The 19,186-nt window shown below is 33.5% G+C and overlaps 1 protein-coding gene across 7 annotated transcripts in view; it reads right to left on the reverse strand.

The window, feature by feature from the left end:
• Positions 1-19,186, reverse strand: part of LOC126890603 (zinc finger protein 710-like) — a 51,348-nt gene that overhangs the window by 11,709 nt on the left and 20,453 nt on the right. For 5 of the 7 annotated variants that reach the window (XM_050659681.1, XM_050659680.1, XM_050659679.1 and 2 more), the window contains 3 exons: positions 18,368-18,460; positions 3,811-3,993; positions 1,462-1,571 (listed from right to left, as the gene is read on the reverse strand). In XM_050659681.1, coding sequence (XP_050515638.1) covers positions 1,462-1,571; positions 3,811-3,993; positions 18,368-18,460 — 386 coding nt within the window. The remainder of the gene's footprint in view (positions 1-1,461; positions 1,572-3,810; positions 3,994-18,367; positions 18,461-19,186) is intronic. The other 2 variants (XM_050659683.1, XM_050659682.1) reach the window with 1 other exon arrangement.

Genomic DNA, 19,186 nt, shown 5'->3' on the forward strand with positions numbered 1-19,186 from the left:
GTGATGACTGTCCAAAAACTTACATCGGTCAAACAGGCAGAACCTTTAACAAACGTACCTCTCTCTCTCTCTTGTCGTTTCCTCATTATTGAGGATCGTGATTTCTTCTAATATTCCTAACAATTTTTTCCATTGGTCTCTATCTTCAGCTGCTCTAAGAGCTTCGCAGAATGAGTTTCCAGCTGAATTCTTACTTTTGTTGCACCATGTAGTTGGTGATGGTCCTCTTGATCTTCTCTCCGGAATGTTTCCACAAACAATTAATCTATCCAAACTATCGTCACCTCTGCGAACCACATGACCGAAGAATTGCAGAATTCGTTGCAGACATATTGTGGACAACCTTTTTTCGATCTCGAGTTGGTTTAGAATGGAAACGTTTGTCCTATGAGCTGTCCAAGGTATGCGCAGCATTCTTCTCCAGCACCACATCTCAAAGGTATCAATTTTTTGGTGCTCACGTGCGCAAAGAGTCCAAGTCTCTGCTCCGTATAGAAATATTGAGAATACAAGGGCATTCACCAATCTCAACTTGATATTTTGAGAGATAGATCTGTCTTTCCAAACTTTAGTTCAGCGACTCATTGCATTTTTTGCCACACCAATACGTCTCCGAACTTCTGCTTCACAGTTACCATCGTTAGTTATACTAGACCCGAGATAGACAAAGGTGTTTACTATATGGTATTCCTGTAACGTGTTAGCCAGTTGAATAGTATGGAATCTGTCGATCACCATTATTTTTGTCTTAGCTTTATTGATTTTGAGACCAACTTTATCGCTTTCGTACTCAACTCTTCGCAAGAGATCAAACATTTCTTGCTCATTTGTTCCTATAAGTGTAGTGTCATCAGCAAATCTTAAATTGAAGATTTTCCTACCAGCTACTGTTACTCCACCGTCCGATCCTTCTAAAGCCATCCTTATGACATGTTCACCATAAATGTTGAATAAGTCAGGTGACAACACGCATTCCTGTCTAACACCTCTCTCGGTCTTGAATTGGTTTGAGAACTTCTGATCTAGTCGCAGTGTTGCTATATTGGACTGGTATAGATTTTTAATAAGTGTCACCAGGTGCATTGGTGCATTTCTATTAAAATGGACCACAGATTTATCCAGCTTACACAATCAAATGCCTTTTGGTAGTCAACGAAGCATATAATCATAGGTACTTGAAATTCTCTAGACTTTTCAATGAGTTGTCTCAGGTTCAGGATTTGTTCCTGTGTACCTTTACCCTTTACAAACCCCGCTTGTTCCGAGGTATTTGGTAATATAGATATGGTTTTAATATGTTTTTTATGATATCCAACAAGATTTTACTTGCACGTGTTATTAGTGACGGTAGTGCGGTAGTTTTCACATCTGGTAGTAAGCATATAGCAGAACACAAAAGGGCCTTCAATAAAAATTATCAAATTTGACTATTATTGAAGGAATGAAGGTAATAACACTTACCTTTAATTTATGGCACATCAGATTAGACATCTGATTAAATCCTTTTTCGCAAATGTCACATTTATAAGGCCTAGCATTTGTGTGAGTAAATATATGGTTGCGCAAGTTTCCTAAAATTGAAAAGTTCAATTATATCAACTATATTTTACTATATTTTAAATAATAAAAAAAATTCCAGAGAAATAAGACCAAGCTTAATGAGCTTGGTCTTATGGTCTTAATGAGACCATAATACTTAAAAAAACTGGATGATCCTGACAACAAAAAAGATAACATAAAAACTTACTAATAAAAACTGAAAGATGTAATTAAAGAGTAATAGGGAACTTGCACATTTTTGTTTTACATATTACATAATAATGTTCAGTTACGTTTAAAAATAAAATTTCTAAAATTTCACGCTTTAAAAACTTATAGGGGAGCCCAAGGGGGATTTTTGCAGTTACTCGAGCGCGTCAGATTATCACATGGGGAGAAACCTTGTACCTTGTAATTGCACCAATAACATATATTGGATCTGAATAAAGGGGGGTTCGTTAAGGGGGGCCTGAAAAAAAATCTATCCTTAAAAAACTCGAAATCGTCAGGTTAAGGATCTGAATAAAGGGGGGTTCGTTAAGGGGGGCCTGAAAAAAAATCTATCCTTAAAAAACTCGAAATCGTCAGGTTAAGGGGTCATATACGTTTCTCGGCTTCAAAAAATCGATTTTCTTATTTTAAAAGGTACATCTCTTAGAAACATTTTAAGACCAGAACGAGTTAGATATTCGAATTATTGGCGAAGTTAAAAAAAAAAACTCTTGCAAAACTTTAAACGCGTTTTTCTCGAAATAGTATTTTTCATAACGGTGGGCATGATAACTGCTTAACATATTCTAAATTAGATTCACTATCGTGTGACGAGAGCTTTTTTGATTAAATTTAACCATTTTCGAATAGCAATAAAAAATAGACAATTTTTTTTTTGTGAAAATTACGACTTTTTTAAAATTTCGACCATTTCCGTAATTTTTTTTCTTAAATTCCCCTCGTCACATGAGAACTATGACTCTAAAAAATGATAACAAATAAACAATGTTTGTTTCAGATAAATATTACGAGCTGAATCATGCCCACCGTTTGACCTAAAAAAAAACACGTTCTACGCCACTGGACGCAGCCGCCATGTTTTTAATTATTTTTTAACTTTCAACATATGTTTTATGCTCCTTGAGAGTCCACCTTAAAAATAAAAAAAAATGAAATCAATTAGCCCAATAGTTTTCGTACAATTTATCATTACATTTAGACTACTTTTTAAGCTCGAGTAACGTATATGACCCCTTAAAATAAAGTAATTTAAGTACCTATATGCAAAAGAGTGTATATTTAAAAAATTGACGGTTTGAGCGGGGCATCAAACATCAGATCGAAAAACTGCAACATCACGTATTCAATATTTTTGAAAAATCTGTTGAATGACAGCAAACACGACCCCCTACTGAGATGGGGTGGAGGTTTACTTTAAAATCTTAAATATGAGCCCCAATTTTTTATTGCAGATTTGGATTCCTTACGTAAAAATACGTAACTTTTATTCGAGACATTTTTATGGATAGATGGCGCAATAAACGAAAAAATCGATTGTAGGAAATGGAAAATTAATTTAAAAAAATGGAAAGTCCCCACTTAAATGGAAAAGTTTACTTAACTTTTTTTGGTTTTAGGACCTACTATTCACAGCCCAATAGGTCCCCAAAGCGCTCGAGTAACTGCAAATTTAGCATACTTTCCTCCCCTATTATTAGAAGTACAAATTTAAAATCTTGTATTTAAATAATTTCAAACTATCGTAAAAGCGCGCGAATACTTGTGACGTACGTCATATCGTAATATTTTGTAATAACATTTCTCCTGTCTCATATAAAAGTATATACAGGAGTTTGATACAGTTTTTGAGGAGATAGTATTGAATTGTGTGTGTGTTTACTATGGAAAATAAAAGTAAATATTATAAGTGTTGTTTAGTACCATTATGTTAAAGTACAACCATTAACCCCCCCCCCCAATAAAATATTTATTAGATTAACATTCGATAAGAAACGGCGTTTAATAAAGTGGTTACATGCATTTTGAAAGGAGATTACAGACATTTTAGTTCATTCTGAAGGTCTTCATGTATGTGAAGTTAATTGTAATGTAAGTATTTAATAACTGTCGTCTGCTTAATAGTTTTTTTAATAAATCAAGTGTATTTTGAACAAAGATTATTTTTTTTTGTGATATATATTTTAAATTGTGTTCTGTTGTGATTGACAGCATTTTTCTCGAATTAAAATTTTTATGCAAGTTCCCTATTTCCAATCTTACCTTTCTGATGAAAAGCTTTAGTACATAGATGGCATCTATGGGGTTTAAGGCCAGTGTGAGTTTTTCGATGGGAAATTAGGGTGGAGACTCGGTTAAAGGTTTTTTGGCAAACCTCGCATATGTAGGGTCTTTCAGTGGAGTGGATAGCTCTATGTTGGGAAAGAGTCGACATCTGGCGAAAGGCTAAATAAATGGATTTGGAAATGGGTGATAAATATTGGTTAAGTTAATGGCTGATAATAGGAAGTAGTTTCGATTTACAAAATATTTTAACAGAATAAAATAGGCTCATGTACAGTGCACAGATTCTAAAGGTGCCGGTGGGGGATGGCGTATATGCGCAGTATAATAGTCGGTGTATGAGAGAGAAAGTATTCGAAATAATGAAGTAACGAATAATATAAAATTTGTTGTCATTATTTCGACTACTTTCTCTGTCATACACCGACGATGATACTCTGCATAGACACCATCCCCCACTGGTACATAGAAATAGAAATATGCTTTATTGTCATGAAAAATTTAACAATTTTATAGACACACCTTACAAGAATCATAAATAAAAATAATAACAAATACAACTTACTAAAATTATATAAATCGTCAATATAAATAAAACATAATAAAGTGAAATAAAAATCAGTAACAATCTATTGTAAAATTAAAAAAAAATTGCAAATTGCGTAATCTACCTTAAGAAATTTAATAAGTTCAGCTGCTGTATATGACACTCAAATATAGATTAAGATTCTACTTATACAGAAGAATACTGTAATTTCTTAGTTATTAGTTAAGAAACTCTGCTATTGAATAATATGGTCTTTCAGATAAATAGACTTTTGTCGTTTTACAGAACTTGGGGAAAGATGTTGCAGATTTAAGTTGTAGAGGGAGATGGTTGTATAGTTTTTTTGCAGAATATAATATAGATTTCTTTACTAACTCACTGGACGGGATCGGTAGATAGATGTCAAAGATTTCTGGTGGAATAGTCATGCCTAGGTCTTGCTGGAAAGACATGTAGATGTTTACGAATTAAGCAAACAGTTTCTAAAATATATAAAGAAGGTAGTGTTAGAATCCTGTGATCTTTGAAGTAGCTTCTGCAATGTGTTGTTCTTCTGAGGCCAAACAGATTATCTTATTGTTCTTTTTTGTAATTTAAAAATAACATCGGATTGGGCAGCTCTGTACCAGAACCCCAAAAAGGAAGACCTGAATTGGGATACACAGCATCTCAGTAAACATCATATTAAAAATAAACCTTTTAATAATTAAATGCCAGTGGTAATGGTTGTTTTAATAAATACGATTAACCTAGTTTTTGCATCGATGCATGCTAGTATTTGATACAAGGTCGAGTTGCAATAATATTCAGTGGGTGTTTATTAACAGTCAGCACTTTGAATCACGGTCACCTCGGCTTACCAAAACAGTAAATAAACAATAACCGACTTTAATTATATTTTTACGAGAACAGATAAATCAATTAGCAGTTGAGATTCGACGGGGTAACATCGATTTCAAGTAAATAATATACCACCAGTTACTTCCTGTGATATATTTAACGTGTAAATAAATGTCTTAACAACGAACTATATTTACTACATCAACCCTAATAGTCGGGGTAACCACCCCTAAGTATCCAGGGTGGCTCAGAAGGCGGGAGCCACCATATGGCGACCCAAGACCAGGCGAGAACGTAAGGAACAAGCAGTCTAGAATGAGAAATGGGAAAACACGTCAATGTTCGTGCTCCTCGACCACCCTAGAACAGTGTGGTATATAGAAAAAGGATGGAGACGTCAGGCCCGAGACGGAGCTGAGGTATGGAAAATGGAACTTGGTATGGAGATGGAACATCGTGGGACAATGGACAATGCTATGGAACGTGCAGCGAGGACTTTTTGGTGATACGAACACAGACCGTGTAAAAGTGGTGAGTCCATATTATCTATTTTTATGGTATTTCCTGATTCGTATAATATAAAGCATAAAGTATAAAGTAATATTAACGTAATTATAATTTAAGACGCACATTACCTTTTAAGTTTTACCTATTTTTACTTAATTATTCTATTTTAATTTCCTTATGATACCAATATTTATCAAAATATACAGAATTTTTTTTTTAACCCTGATATTAGTTATTTATAGGACGTAATGATACATTTTATTTGATACTGATTTTTATATGATTTTTTTATATATTTACCAACATATTTTATCTTTGCTGATTTTTATCCATTTATTACTTGACTACTGATTTTTATTACATTTGTATTGGCTAAGCAGTAGACCCCTTTTTAATGGTGATTTATATTGAGTGATATACTGATTTTTTTTATGGCAATTTACTATATTTTTTACTATTTTTGACATAATATTTTTCATATATATTTACTATACCTCGTAAGACTGTCAAATTTATGCGTTCGTTACGGGTACAGGAATAAGAAAATTATGAATAAATGAGTAGCAACAAAGTTACTTGGGAAGATTTCATCAAAATAGTTGAGGAGATTACGCAAGAAGTAACAAGACAAAGTAGAAGGGTCTTGAAGAAGAAAGTACCTAAATCTAAGGATATACAAGAAGAAGTAACGACACAGCTAATTAAATTGTATAACAAATTCACACATTTAACGAAGAAAAATTGGGAAGCGCTATCGGACAAACAAAGAGAAGCGTGCAACAAATATTTCGGAAAAATAAGAGACAAAGTTATACGCTCATTTCAAGCTGTAAACTTAAGGACAGTAGTTCCAAGTTCAATACACCAACTAATCGACAAGGAAATAGAGGAAGAACAAAGCGACGAAGAAGTAGAAGAGGAAAAAAGTGACGAGGAAATAAAAGAGGGAAAAGCGACATAAAACAAGAGATAAAAATATTAAACATGGCTCTGACAATCAACGAATTTTTGAATATTGCAAGCAAGGTATTGCCCAACGAGTTTGATGGAAGCGCAGGGAAACTACAACCATTTTTAGACGCATTAGAGTTACTTGGAAAAATAGCAGAAGGACATGAAGAAACAGCAATAACATTAATAAAAACAAGATTGACTAATAAGGCTAGAAATCTGATAACTACAGAGGATACGATCCCACTTATAGCAGCGGCACTGAAGAAGGAATTAAGAGGTGACAATCCGAAAACGATAATAGACAAGTTAGCAAAGAAAAGGCAAGGAAACAAAGATGCAGCAGTGTACGCATCCGAAGTAGAGGAATCAGCGGAACAGTTAAAGGTAGCATACATAGCGGAAGGAATGCCATTGGAGCTAGCGAAAAAATACACAACGGAAACAGTTGTAGCAACAATGAAGCGAAACGTTAATACGGATAGAGCAAAGTTAATACTGGAGGCAGGTAATTTCACAACACCGCAGGAAGTAGTATCTAAATTTTTATCGATTGATACGACAGAGGAGAACACACAGGGAAGAGTGTTCAATTATAGGACGAATTATGAAAATAGGAGAGGACAACAGCAATACCGAAGAGGATACCACAACAAATACGACAGAGGAAGAAGAAATAACTTCGGACAACGGAACGAAGGAGAAGAAACAGGAAACCAACGGAATTATTCCAACAGAGGATATAGACAATTCAACAACCAAACGTACAGAGGAAACCAGAGAGGAGGACGAAACAGAAACGTAAGGCTACTTGAGTTAGAAGACAGCCAAGAGGAACCAGAAAACCAGCAGTTGGGGTTTTGAATGAACGAAACAAGGGAAGTACACAGTCACAAGTGGAATATAATATTTACAACTTCGACTTAAACCTAACGAATTTTGTACAAATGAAAACAGGAATCCTAGAAAACACAAATACCTTTATCATACACACAGGAGCTGATATTTCAATACTGAAATGTTCACAAGATTTTATGAAGGAACATGTGAAACCAAACACAAAAGCGAAAATAAAAGGAGTAACTAAAGGAGAATTACAAACAATGGGAGAAGTTGAAACAACACTAGAAGTAAAAGGATCTCGATTTGAGCATATCTTTCAATTAGTGGAACCTAGCTTTCCTATTCCAACCGACGGAATCATTGGGAGAGCCTTTATTTCAAATTTTCAATGCATACTAGACTATGCTAACCTTAAAATGCACATTAAAGAGGACAACGATTGTTACATTAGTACAAACATTTTGGATAATATAGATAATGACACGATAATAATACCGCCTAGATGTGAAATTTACAGAATCGTAAAAATTTTTCAAACGCTGAAGAACGACAGGATAGTGGAACAACAAGAAATACAACCAGGAATATTCATAGCGAGAGCAATTATTTCAAGTAATAATCCGTACATCAAAATTTTGAACACAACCTACGAAACAGTAAAAGTAGAGACAAACGAAATCAAAACATTAGACATTAAATTATTCAACATATATAGACTGATCAACGACAGCAAGGATAGGAAAAAGTAATTACGGGAATCATTGAGGTTAGACATTCCAGAATACATACGCGATAAGTTAGTATCTTTATGTGAAGATTATTCAGATATATTCGCCCTAAGGCATGACATGCTAACATGTAACAACTTCTACGAGCAGAAACTGAGAGTTAAAGACCAAACTCCGGTATACATTAAAAACTATAGGACACCTCATGCACAAACAGAGGAATTAAACCGGCAAGTGCAAAAACTGAGAGACCAAGGAATAATAGAACCGTCTACATCAGAATACAACAGCCCAGTAGTACTGGTACCGAAAAAGGCGATAGATGGAAATAAAGCATGGAGATTATGCATAGATTTTAGACAACTGAACAAGAAAATAGTCACAGACAAATTTCCTTTACCAAGGATAGACTCGATACTAGATCAACTAGGAAGAGCAAAATGGTTTTCAGTTATAGACTTAATGTCAGGTTTTCACCAGAAACCATTAGAAAAATCATCGAGAAAATACACATCGTTTAGCACAGAAAATGGAGCATTTCAATTTACCAGATTACCTTTTGGATTAAATGTAAGCCCAAATAGCTTTTCAAGGATGATGTCAATAGCATTTTCGGGATTAACACCAGACAAAGCATTTCTTTACATGGACGATATAGTAGTGATAGGAATATCTGAAAAACATCACCTAGACAACCTGAAAAAGACATTTGAGACATGTCGAAAATTCAATTTGAAACTTAACCCAGGAAAATGTAAATTTTTTAGAAGAGAAGTAACATATTTAGGACATGATCTTTCTCAGGAAGGAGTATCACCGGACAAAGCGAAATATGCAACGATTGAACAATATCCGACACCTAAGACAGCGGAAGAAACAAAAAGATTCGTAGCATTTTGTAACTATTATAGACGTTTTATTCAAAATTTTGCTGAAATATGCAGACCACTCAACAGATTATCAAGAAAAGGAGTAGAATTTTTTTGGTCAGAAGAATGTGAAAAAGCATTCAATAAGCTTAAATCATCTCTGATGAAGCCACCGATCCTAAAATATCCAGATTTCAATAAACAATTCATCCTAACAACAGACGCATCCAACGAGAGTTGTTCAGCAATTTTAAGTCAAGATTATAACGGAATAGACCTACCTATAGCATACGCATCAAGAAGTTTTAATAAAGGAGAATGTAATAAACCTATAATCGTTAAGGAATTACTAGCGATTCATTGGGGAATTAATCATTTCAAATGTTATTTATATGGAGCACCAACATTTTTAGTAAAAACGGATCATAAACCACTAACACATTTATTCGCAATGAAAGAACCAACTTCGAAACTTACAAGAATCAGATTAGATTTAGAGGAATACGATTTCGAAAGAGAATACATAACAGGGAAAAATAACTATGCAGATAGTCTTTCAAGAATAACATTACATCAACTAAAGAACCTATACATAGACAATACCCATATATTAGCTATAACACGAGCTCAAGCAAGAGAAAATAAGAAGGAAGCAAGGCAAACGAAGGCAGAAAGTGAACTCGCACTACAGCCAGAAGCCCCCAAACAGACAGTAAGAAAGGTACTAAATAATTTAGAGGCGCATAGACTACCAATTTTGTCTTTTGGAGCAGAACTAATCTCACCAAGGCTGAGCATTAGGGTCAAAAACAAAATAAAGTGCAGCAAGAGCATAGCCACAGGATTCAATCATTTCGATTTAAACCAAATGTTGGCACAGCTTGATAAGCTGGCGGTAGAGAATGCAGTACGTAAAGTAAAAATATACGTAAACGATATTATTTTTAAAGTGTGCACAATTGAGGAATTTATTAAACAAGGAAACAAAATATTAAAGAATGTTGAAATATACATATGTGAAGTACCAGAAACAATAGAAGAAGACAAAGAAAAACACAGGCTAATAGAAGAATATCACAATCATCCGATGTTTGGAGGACACGTAGGAAATAACAGACTAATAAAGAAGCTAAAAGCAAGATTTAGATGGAAACATTTGGAAAAAGACGTAAGAAAATACGTTAAACAATGTCATAAATGTCAAATTAATAAACCGAAAAAAACACATGTCGAAGAATTCGTGATATCGGACACTTCTTCCAAACCATGGGACATAGTATACATAGATACGATAGGTCCATTCACTAAAAGTAACGAAGGTAATAGATACTGTATAACAATGTTATGTGAACTTACTAAATACGCGGTCAGCATACCCGTGTGCAATAAAGAAGCAGATACAATAGCCCGAGGAATTTTTGATCATTTCATACCAACATACGGACTCATGAAGCAAATAAGAACAGACCAAGGCACAGAATATAAAAATGAAGTAATGCAGGAATTAACAAAGCTATTAAAAATAGAGCACAACTTCTCAACGGCATACCATCCACAGTCCATTGGAAGTTGCGAAAAACTACACAGAACATTAAACGAGTACGTAAGAGCATTCATAGATGAAGACAGAGAAAATTGGGATGTGTGTTGCAGGATGTTCACATACTGCTACAATACAACCCCTAACGCGTATCATGGTTACACACCGTTTGAACTATTATATGGCAGGAAGGTTAACCTACCAGAAGACCTTACACAGGAGGTTCAACCATGTTACAATATAGATGCTTACTACAATGAGTTACGTTACAAACTACAAAGCGCACACGAGAGAGCTAGAACCTTCTTACTAAAGCACAAAAAAGAGCGACAAGAAAAGAATAAGCTCAAAGCAACACCACAACAATTTAAAATAGGAGACCTAGTCCTGGTAAAAAGGGAAGAGAATGGTAAGTTTGATAGTCTTTATGTAGGCCCTTTCACAATAACAGAGGTAAATAATGTTAATTGTAAGATCAGATCGGAAAACAATAAAATCAAGGAAATACATAAGAATAGATTATATGCTTACAATCCGAGAACACCGTGAGTGACAAGTGAAACGGGAACAGTCTAGATAACAAACATTTTCACTTTTATTTTTTTGTATCTAATTAGTATTTACAGGAAAAATGTATATATTGTACTTCGTAAAACGCAGCAAGTAATTAGTGGTACTATTAGAAAAATTTTCTTCCTTTTCCGTAGTCAGAAAATTTTCGGGGGAAGGGGAAGATGAATTGGGATACACAGCATCTCAGTAAACATCATATTAAAAATAAACCTTTTAATAATTAAATGCCCGTGGTAATGGTTGTTTTAATAAATACGATTAACCTAGTTTTTGCATCGATGCATGCTAGTATTTGATACAAGGTCGAGTTGCAATAATATTCAGTGGGTGTTTATTAACAGTCAGCACTTTGAATCACGGTCACCTCGGCTTACCAAAACAGTAAATAAACAATAACCGACTTTAATTATATTTTTACGAGAACAGATAAATCAATTAGCAGTTGAGATTCGACGGGGTAACATCGATTTCAAGTAAATAATATACCACCAGTTACTTTCTGTGATATATTTAACGTGTAAATAAATGTCTTAACAACGAACTATATTTACTACATCAACCCTCATAGTCGGGGTAACCACCCCTAAGTATCCAGGGTGGCTCAGAAGGCGGGAGCCACCATAGACCATATCGAAGATGGGACTCGAACAAAGAAAAATATGTAATTTTGGGAGAGGCTAAATGCATTTCCTTCGAAATAGATCTTATTGCAAAGCAAGCTGAGGATAGTTTCTTGCTTAACACATCGATATGAAGGGACCATTTAAGGTTGCTATCTAAAAAAATACCAAGAAACTTTACAGAATCAACGATACTGATCTGGCTGTTATGAAGAGGTAAGGGTTGAAGAGTTCCTTTATAGGATAATGCTACTATTTTATCTACGTTAAAAGAGAGTAAATTAGAATCGGACCAGGATTTTATTGTGAGTAGATCAGAAGTTATAGTAGCATGAAGAGTTGCGATATTTGAGTTGCTCCAAGTGATACTGGTATCGTCAGCAAAAAGAAAAACTTTTCCATCGATTTTTAAACTAGTGATGTCATTAATAAAAGGAAAAGTAGAGGACCCAATACTGAACCTTGTGGTGCCCCACATACAACATTTTTAAGACTAGAGTCTGTATCATTTGCTCTATGAAAAAAGTGTTTATGTTCAATGTTACTATAATTATCCAGCAAAGAATTTAGTACAGTGAATGAAGATCTTCACCAAAATCATATATAACAGAATCTACAACAAGTGTGAAGCGGAAATCAACGAGTCACAATTTGGTTTTAGGAACGCTTTGGGCACAAGGGAGGCAGTGTTTTGTCTGCAAGTATTAGCACAGAGGTGTATAGAGATATGAACAAGGATGTCTACATGTGCTTTGTAGATTACTCGAAGGCCTTTGACAATGTAAAACATGACCAACTAATTGAAATTCTACAAAACATAGGAATTAATGATAAGGACAAGGACATCCGAATTGTGAAAAGTCGCTACTGTATTCAGACAGCCCGGGTAAAAGTCGGCAATGCGTGCACAGAGAGCATTGATATCAGAAAAGGTGTGCGTCAGGGATGTGTTCTCTCCCCTCTCCTTTTTAATATTTACTCCGAACAAATTTTTAAAAAAGCACTGGATGACTCACACCACTAACATTAAGAAACGGAAACTTGAACACCTCGGTCATATTATGAGATATGATAAATATCATATACTCCAACTGATAATACAGGGTAAAATAGAAAGCACACGCGGGCCCGGAAGAAGAAGACATTCATGGCTTCAAAACGTACGTCAATGGTTTGGACTAACATCGATCGAGTTATTCAGAAACGCAGAAAACAAAATTAAAATTGCTATGATGATAGCCAACGTCCGCAATAACAGACAAGGCACTTGAAGAAGAAGAAGAAAGAAGGTAAAAATCAACGATTACCTCTGATTTCGGTAAATCTGTCAGTTGGTTGGAAGCCTTCTCTAATTCTGCTCCTAAAATAATTGGTTCTACCTCTCTGATTGATTGGAATAGATGATAAAGATCTGAGACTTTTACAACATCTATATTGGAATCAAGAAGTTTTTATTCTGCTAGACAGCAAAGAAACAGACAAAATTTGCATTCAAAGAGGTGTCAGACAGGGTTGTGTGTTGTCCCCAACTTTGTTTAACGTTTACTCAGAAATAATATTTAACGAAGCCTTGGAAGGGCAATGTGGAGTTCGAATCGGGGGAGAAACTATTAACAACATCAGATATGCAGATGACACCGCGATAGAGTCACTAGAAAATGCTCCAATAACGGACTTAGCATAAATACAACAAAGACAAAGTTACTTGTAGTTAGTAAACAAGACGTCGGCCATTTTAAATACCTAGGATGTTGGATAAATGAGACAAATCTGGATAAATAAATCAAAACTGGTATAGAAATTGCAAGAGGAGCATTTATGAAACTTTCTATTCTGAGCAATTCTCAGTTGAACTTACAACTAAGAATCAAGTTCCTAAAATGTTATGTGTACCTATCCTGTATTACTATATGGATGTGAAACCTGGATCATGAAGATTAACATGATGAACAAATTAGAAGCCTTCGAGATGTGGTCATATCGTAGAATTCTCAGAATATCGTGGGTCCAACGCATTTCAAACTTAATGACTTAATGAAGATAATAAAAAAGAGAAAACTCTAATATGTGGGGCATATAATGAGAGGTGGTAGATGCAGGATACTTCAGTTAATACTCAATGGAAAGATCGACGGAAAAAGAGGAATTGGCAGGAAGAAATATGCATGGCTCCGAAACCTTCGTCAATGGACTGGCAAATTGTCATGGAAACTACCCACGTCCAAAATTTGGGCACGGTACTTAACACGTTGACGGACAGTGCGTCAAATGTATAAACAAGTGTTGTGACTGTATTTTGCAATGTAGAATAGGGAAATTAGTGAATTTCTTTTAGCACTTATAGTTTATAGAAACAATGAATTTGTAACATTTTTTGTAAGCATGTGTAAGACACCCATGGACGTCATGTCACATTTCATATGCATCTGTAGATCTATCGTTTTTTGTCACAACTTGTTATTTTAAAAATGTCGTCTATAGACGTTGTATCACATTACATCAATGAAAATTAGACGTCTATAGACGTTCTGTCCGTCAACGTGTTAAAGAAAAAGAAGACCTCTCTGATTGCATATTTCTTGGGCTCTGAGACTGCTGAAGCATTTTTTTAAGTGTCTGTATAATTCTGAGCAGTAATTTTTCCAGGTGTCCACAATGATGCAGGTGTCCAGCTTTGCAATAATAGTGTAAAATTATATTAAAGGAAATATCAAAAGTATGCATATTTTTGTTCTGTTCCATCAAAAATATGAATTTAGTGGAGTCAATGAAGGTTTTTACCTCCGATTTCGTTGAACCTCCATCGATTTTCATGAAAATTGGTAAGTATGTAGAGGATACCTCAAGAAACAAAGGTGACATGGTGCCAACTTGCGCTTTTAAACTGGAGGGGGGGATGCCACCCCTTCTCGGGGGTGGAAATTATTTTATTAAAAATAATACCACTAATCGATAGAGGGACAAATTATAAGTAAAATTTGTTATATAAAGTTATTTCAATAAATCAATAGTTTTTGAGTTATTAAAGATCAAAAGTTTTGATTTTTCCTGAAAAAAATCCATGTTTTAAAGCAGTTTTTCATAAATATCTCAAAAACCATAAGTTTCTTCAAAAAAGTTGTTATTACCAAAATCGAAGATAATATAAAAATAAATAAGCTCCTTATTCGAAAAATCCTTTATTACATAAACAACGTGAGTTATATGCAATTGAATGTATATTTCTTTTTCCGCGAGTACTCAAATCTTAGTATTCAAGCTTAAATAACAGGAAAAGATGCACTTTGTTAAATATAGATATTAAACATTTTAATAAAGTACTTAAAGGTAACTATCAAAAAGCTATATAAGAAGTCGATAGCATCAAAATTAAGCAAGTTATGATGGAAATAAGAGGACCCTTTCAGATTTTTTAGGGAAGAATGAAAAATGAAACATACGTCATTTCCACAAAAATTAAAATTTATAGTAACCCATTTGAAACTTTATTTATTTTAACATGAGTAATAACTTCAACAATTTTGACCGGTTTAGAATGCATATTTTTGAAAAAAAATAGGATTAAAAAAAATTAGAATTTTTCAAATTTTCGTGAATTTCATTTTCTTTTGATAATAACTCCAAAAATACTCGATATACTTAAAAAATGGTAGAGAATAAAATTTTAGTTTTAACTTTATTTGAGCTTTTTCTTTTTTTAATACTTTTTTACGACAAAAAATAACCGAGATAGAAACATTTAAAACCTAAATTTTACTGCGAGAACCATGTAACCGGGGCCCTTTCACCTTGTATTTAAAAAAAAATAAAGGATTTAGAAATGATGTTTAATACAGTCTTAAAGAACTTTTACTTAGCTTTGTAATGGTTTTTGGATAAATCTCATATTTCAAAATTTAACGGAGTTATTTTAAAAAAACCAATAACATTTTCTTTAAAAAAATTTTATAGCGGAGATTTTGTATGTATACAGGTTGTGGGAAGTCCAATTAGTCGTTTGTTGTAAGAGATACGAAGAAAGTTTATTTAGGTGAGATTGGGGCATAGATAATATCAGAATTTAAATACATTTCCAAATATACAGGGCCACCCATATTGACAGGGTGAAACAAAATTATCTTTTGTTTAATGGAACACCCTGTATATTTTTACATTTTTGGATTCTCCTCTATGTTTTATTTCTTAAAATATCAGGTTTTGTGATGTTATACGAAGTAGTTTAAAAGATAATTACGTTTTTATTTTCAAATTTCATAGCAATATTCACCCCCTGTATAATTGTAGTGATTTGACATCAGAAAATCAATTTATGTTCAAGTGATTTTTAATATAATCTATTATTGTTAAAAATTATTAATCTAGCAAAACGTTTAATTTTAGCTAATACAGGGTTGGTCGAAACTGAATGAGTGTTTTTTCAAAGTTTGAGAGTATGAGTTTTCTCAAACGGAGCAGCCTGTAATGCTTGTAATGAGTATTGTAATGAAATGCTATTGTATGGCACTTTATTATTTCCCACCCCGCCAGTGAGAACTGAATTTATTTTTGAAATCCCTAACTTTATGTCTTTAATTATTTTAAATATTGTAAACGATTAAAAAACAATCAAATTACATTGAAATGAATAACCAGTGTATATCTTCCACATTTACTTCATATTTAACGTAGCCTGTACCATAACATTGCACAGATTATTATCCCTGTATAGCAACGATATACCATGAATGTGAATTCATACTTGAGAAATGTCCTACATCCAGTCTCACAAAAAAAAAAGGGATTCCTCAAACATAATATATATGCAGACAAAATCAGCCAAAGTGATTTGCGATATCTAATTAAAGGCCCTACCAAGTTGGTTTTGTTGAATATAGCATGGAAGCACGACGATAGCGTGGAAGCGTATTTTTCGTAGTAGCTATAGTATGTTGTTTTATATTATGTATTACCTATATTAAATTAGTTTTAGTATGTTTCGTTTATCTAAAAAAATGTAAAACAAACAAAAATTCTGTTTTTCTTGTAGTTGTTTTTTCGTATAGATATTGTTTTATATTGTAGTAAATTGAATTTAGTTTTAGTATGTTCCGTTTGTTTGTAGAATTATATTTAATTAGATTTGCTTTAATTACTAAAATTTTCAATTATATTTTAGGTATTTGTGGAAAAGGAAACCTAGCATTGGCGGCCACATTTCTATAACGGCCAATTGTTTTCTATTTTTAGTGGCCGTTATTGGCAGGTTTTACTGTACCAATAATATTTTATTAAATTATGAAATAATATTTAAATAAAAAATTTATAAACTTGATAAAAGAAAGTTTGCTTAGAATTTACTCCTTATCTAATTATGGGGTTATTTTTAATAAAATAGTGTTCACCCATGAGAAGGGGTAACATCCACCCCCAGGATAAAAGCGTAAGTTGGTACCACATTATTTTTGTTTCTTGAGGTATCCTCTAACTACTTACCAATTTTCATGAAAATTGATGGAGGTTCAACGAAATCAGGGGTGAAAACCTTCAGTGACTGCCTTTTTGGAAATATAAAAGATTAATTTTTTTCGTGATTGTCGATTTGCTAATTTTCTGATTTTTGGTTGCTATAAGGTTTAAAAAATTATAAATCATGCACATAAATGTAAAAAAATATTTATTTTACTTAATTAAACGAGATTGCTTGAGCCAGAATGCTGAAATCTGCATTTTTATCAAAAAAAAAAGTGGATTTCACCCCTAAAATGCAGAAAGCGCAACTTGGTGCCATATCACTTTTGTTTTTTGAAGTATCCTCTAACTAATCAATAATTTTCATGAAAATCTATGAAGGTTCAAAGAAATCGTGGGTGAACACATTCAGTGACTACACTTTCAGAAATATAGAAGAATAAGGTTTTTGATTTTCGACTTGTTAATTTTCGGATTTTTGGTTGCTATAAGGTTTGAAAAATTAAAAAAAAATGTAATTCATGCACATAAATATAAAAAAAAAATATTTATTTTTCTTAATTAAACGAGATTACTTGCGCCATAATGCGGAAATCTGCATTTTTTACAATTTAAAAAGTAGGGGTGTATTACACCCCTAAAATGCAAAAGCGCAAGTTGATGCTATATATCTTTTATTACTTGAGGTATCCTCTAACTACTTACCGATTTTCATGAAAATCGATGAAGGTTCAACAAAATAGGAAGTGAAAACTTACAGTGACTGCACTTTCAGAAATCTAAAAAATAATTTTTAAAAAAGGGGTGTATTTCACCCCTAAAATGCAAAAAGCGCAAGTTGGCACTATGTCACCTTTGTTCCTTGAGGCATCCTTTAACCACTCACCAATTTTTATGAATATCGATGGAGGTTCAACGAAATCTGAGGTAATAACTCATATCCACCTTCATTGACTCCACTAATTCACTTTAATATAATTTAAACCTAGTAAGCTTCTTACGTAAAATTGTATAGGAATGTATTATAGGAGGGGTACCTGTAATTGAATTAACATTTTAATCTTTCTTACCTTTACCACAAGTGACACATCGAAATTTTCTTTCATCGGTATGAGTCGGAACGTGTCTCATTAATGTATATTGGTGGGTAAACTCCTTTTGACCTTAAATTAAAATGTGTATTACTTTATGAAGAGGTAAAGTGGAGGAAAAACAGAATGGTCGAAATGGTGAGGTGGAGCCTATAGCATTAGTCAACTGGGTAAGTGGGTAGTTAAAGAAAAATGAGAGACAGCAGCCCACAGAGGAGGAGGTGGCGACAGCAATACAAGAAAAGAAAAATAACAGAAGTCCTAGGAACAATGGCTTAATGTGCATAGAAATATTCAATTTTGTAAGTATCAACTACAAGTACAAATATAGCTGATTTATGTTCACAATAAGAAAGCTAAAAGGAACTACAACGTTAACGAGATTTTATTGTCCCATATGGTCAATGTAACCATAAATTTGACAAAAACCGCAGGGTACTACCATTTAAATGGGTGAATTTTTGAGAAAGGCGTGAATTAGTCCCTAGGCACAGGATAAATTAGGGTGAGTTCTATGCACTTTTGGTACAAACACGTCTACAGGAAAATTGTTTCAGGTTAAATTTACTATCGAAATATCACATTTTAAATTCCAAAATATGTTTTTTTACAAAAATATACTCAAAAGAAAAGTAAGAAAAAAGCACGAAAGAAAGATATTTTGTTTTTTGCCCCATAACTTTTTCCCACAGAGATATAGGTATAGACATTGCTGCAGCGAAAAATAACTTTCATCCCTTCTCTTTAAAATGACGTTTGGTAGAAGTCTCTAGGATTTACAGTTTTCGAAACAGGGTT

Source organism: Diabrotica virgifera, chromosome 8, assembly GCF_917563875.1.
Source record: "Diabrotica virgifera virgifera chromosome 8, PGI_DIABVI_V3a".
In the NCBI taxonomy this organism is placed as follows: domain Eukaryota; kingdom Metazoa; phylum Arthropoda; class Insecta; order Coleoptera; family Chrysomelidae; genus Diabrotica; species Diabrotica virgifera.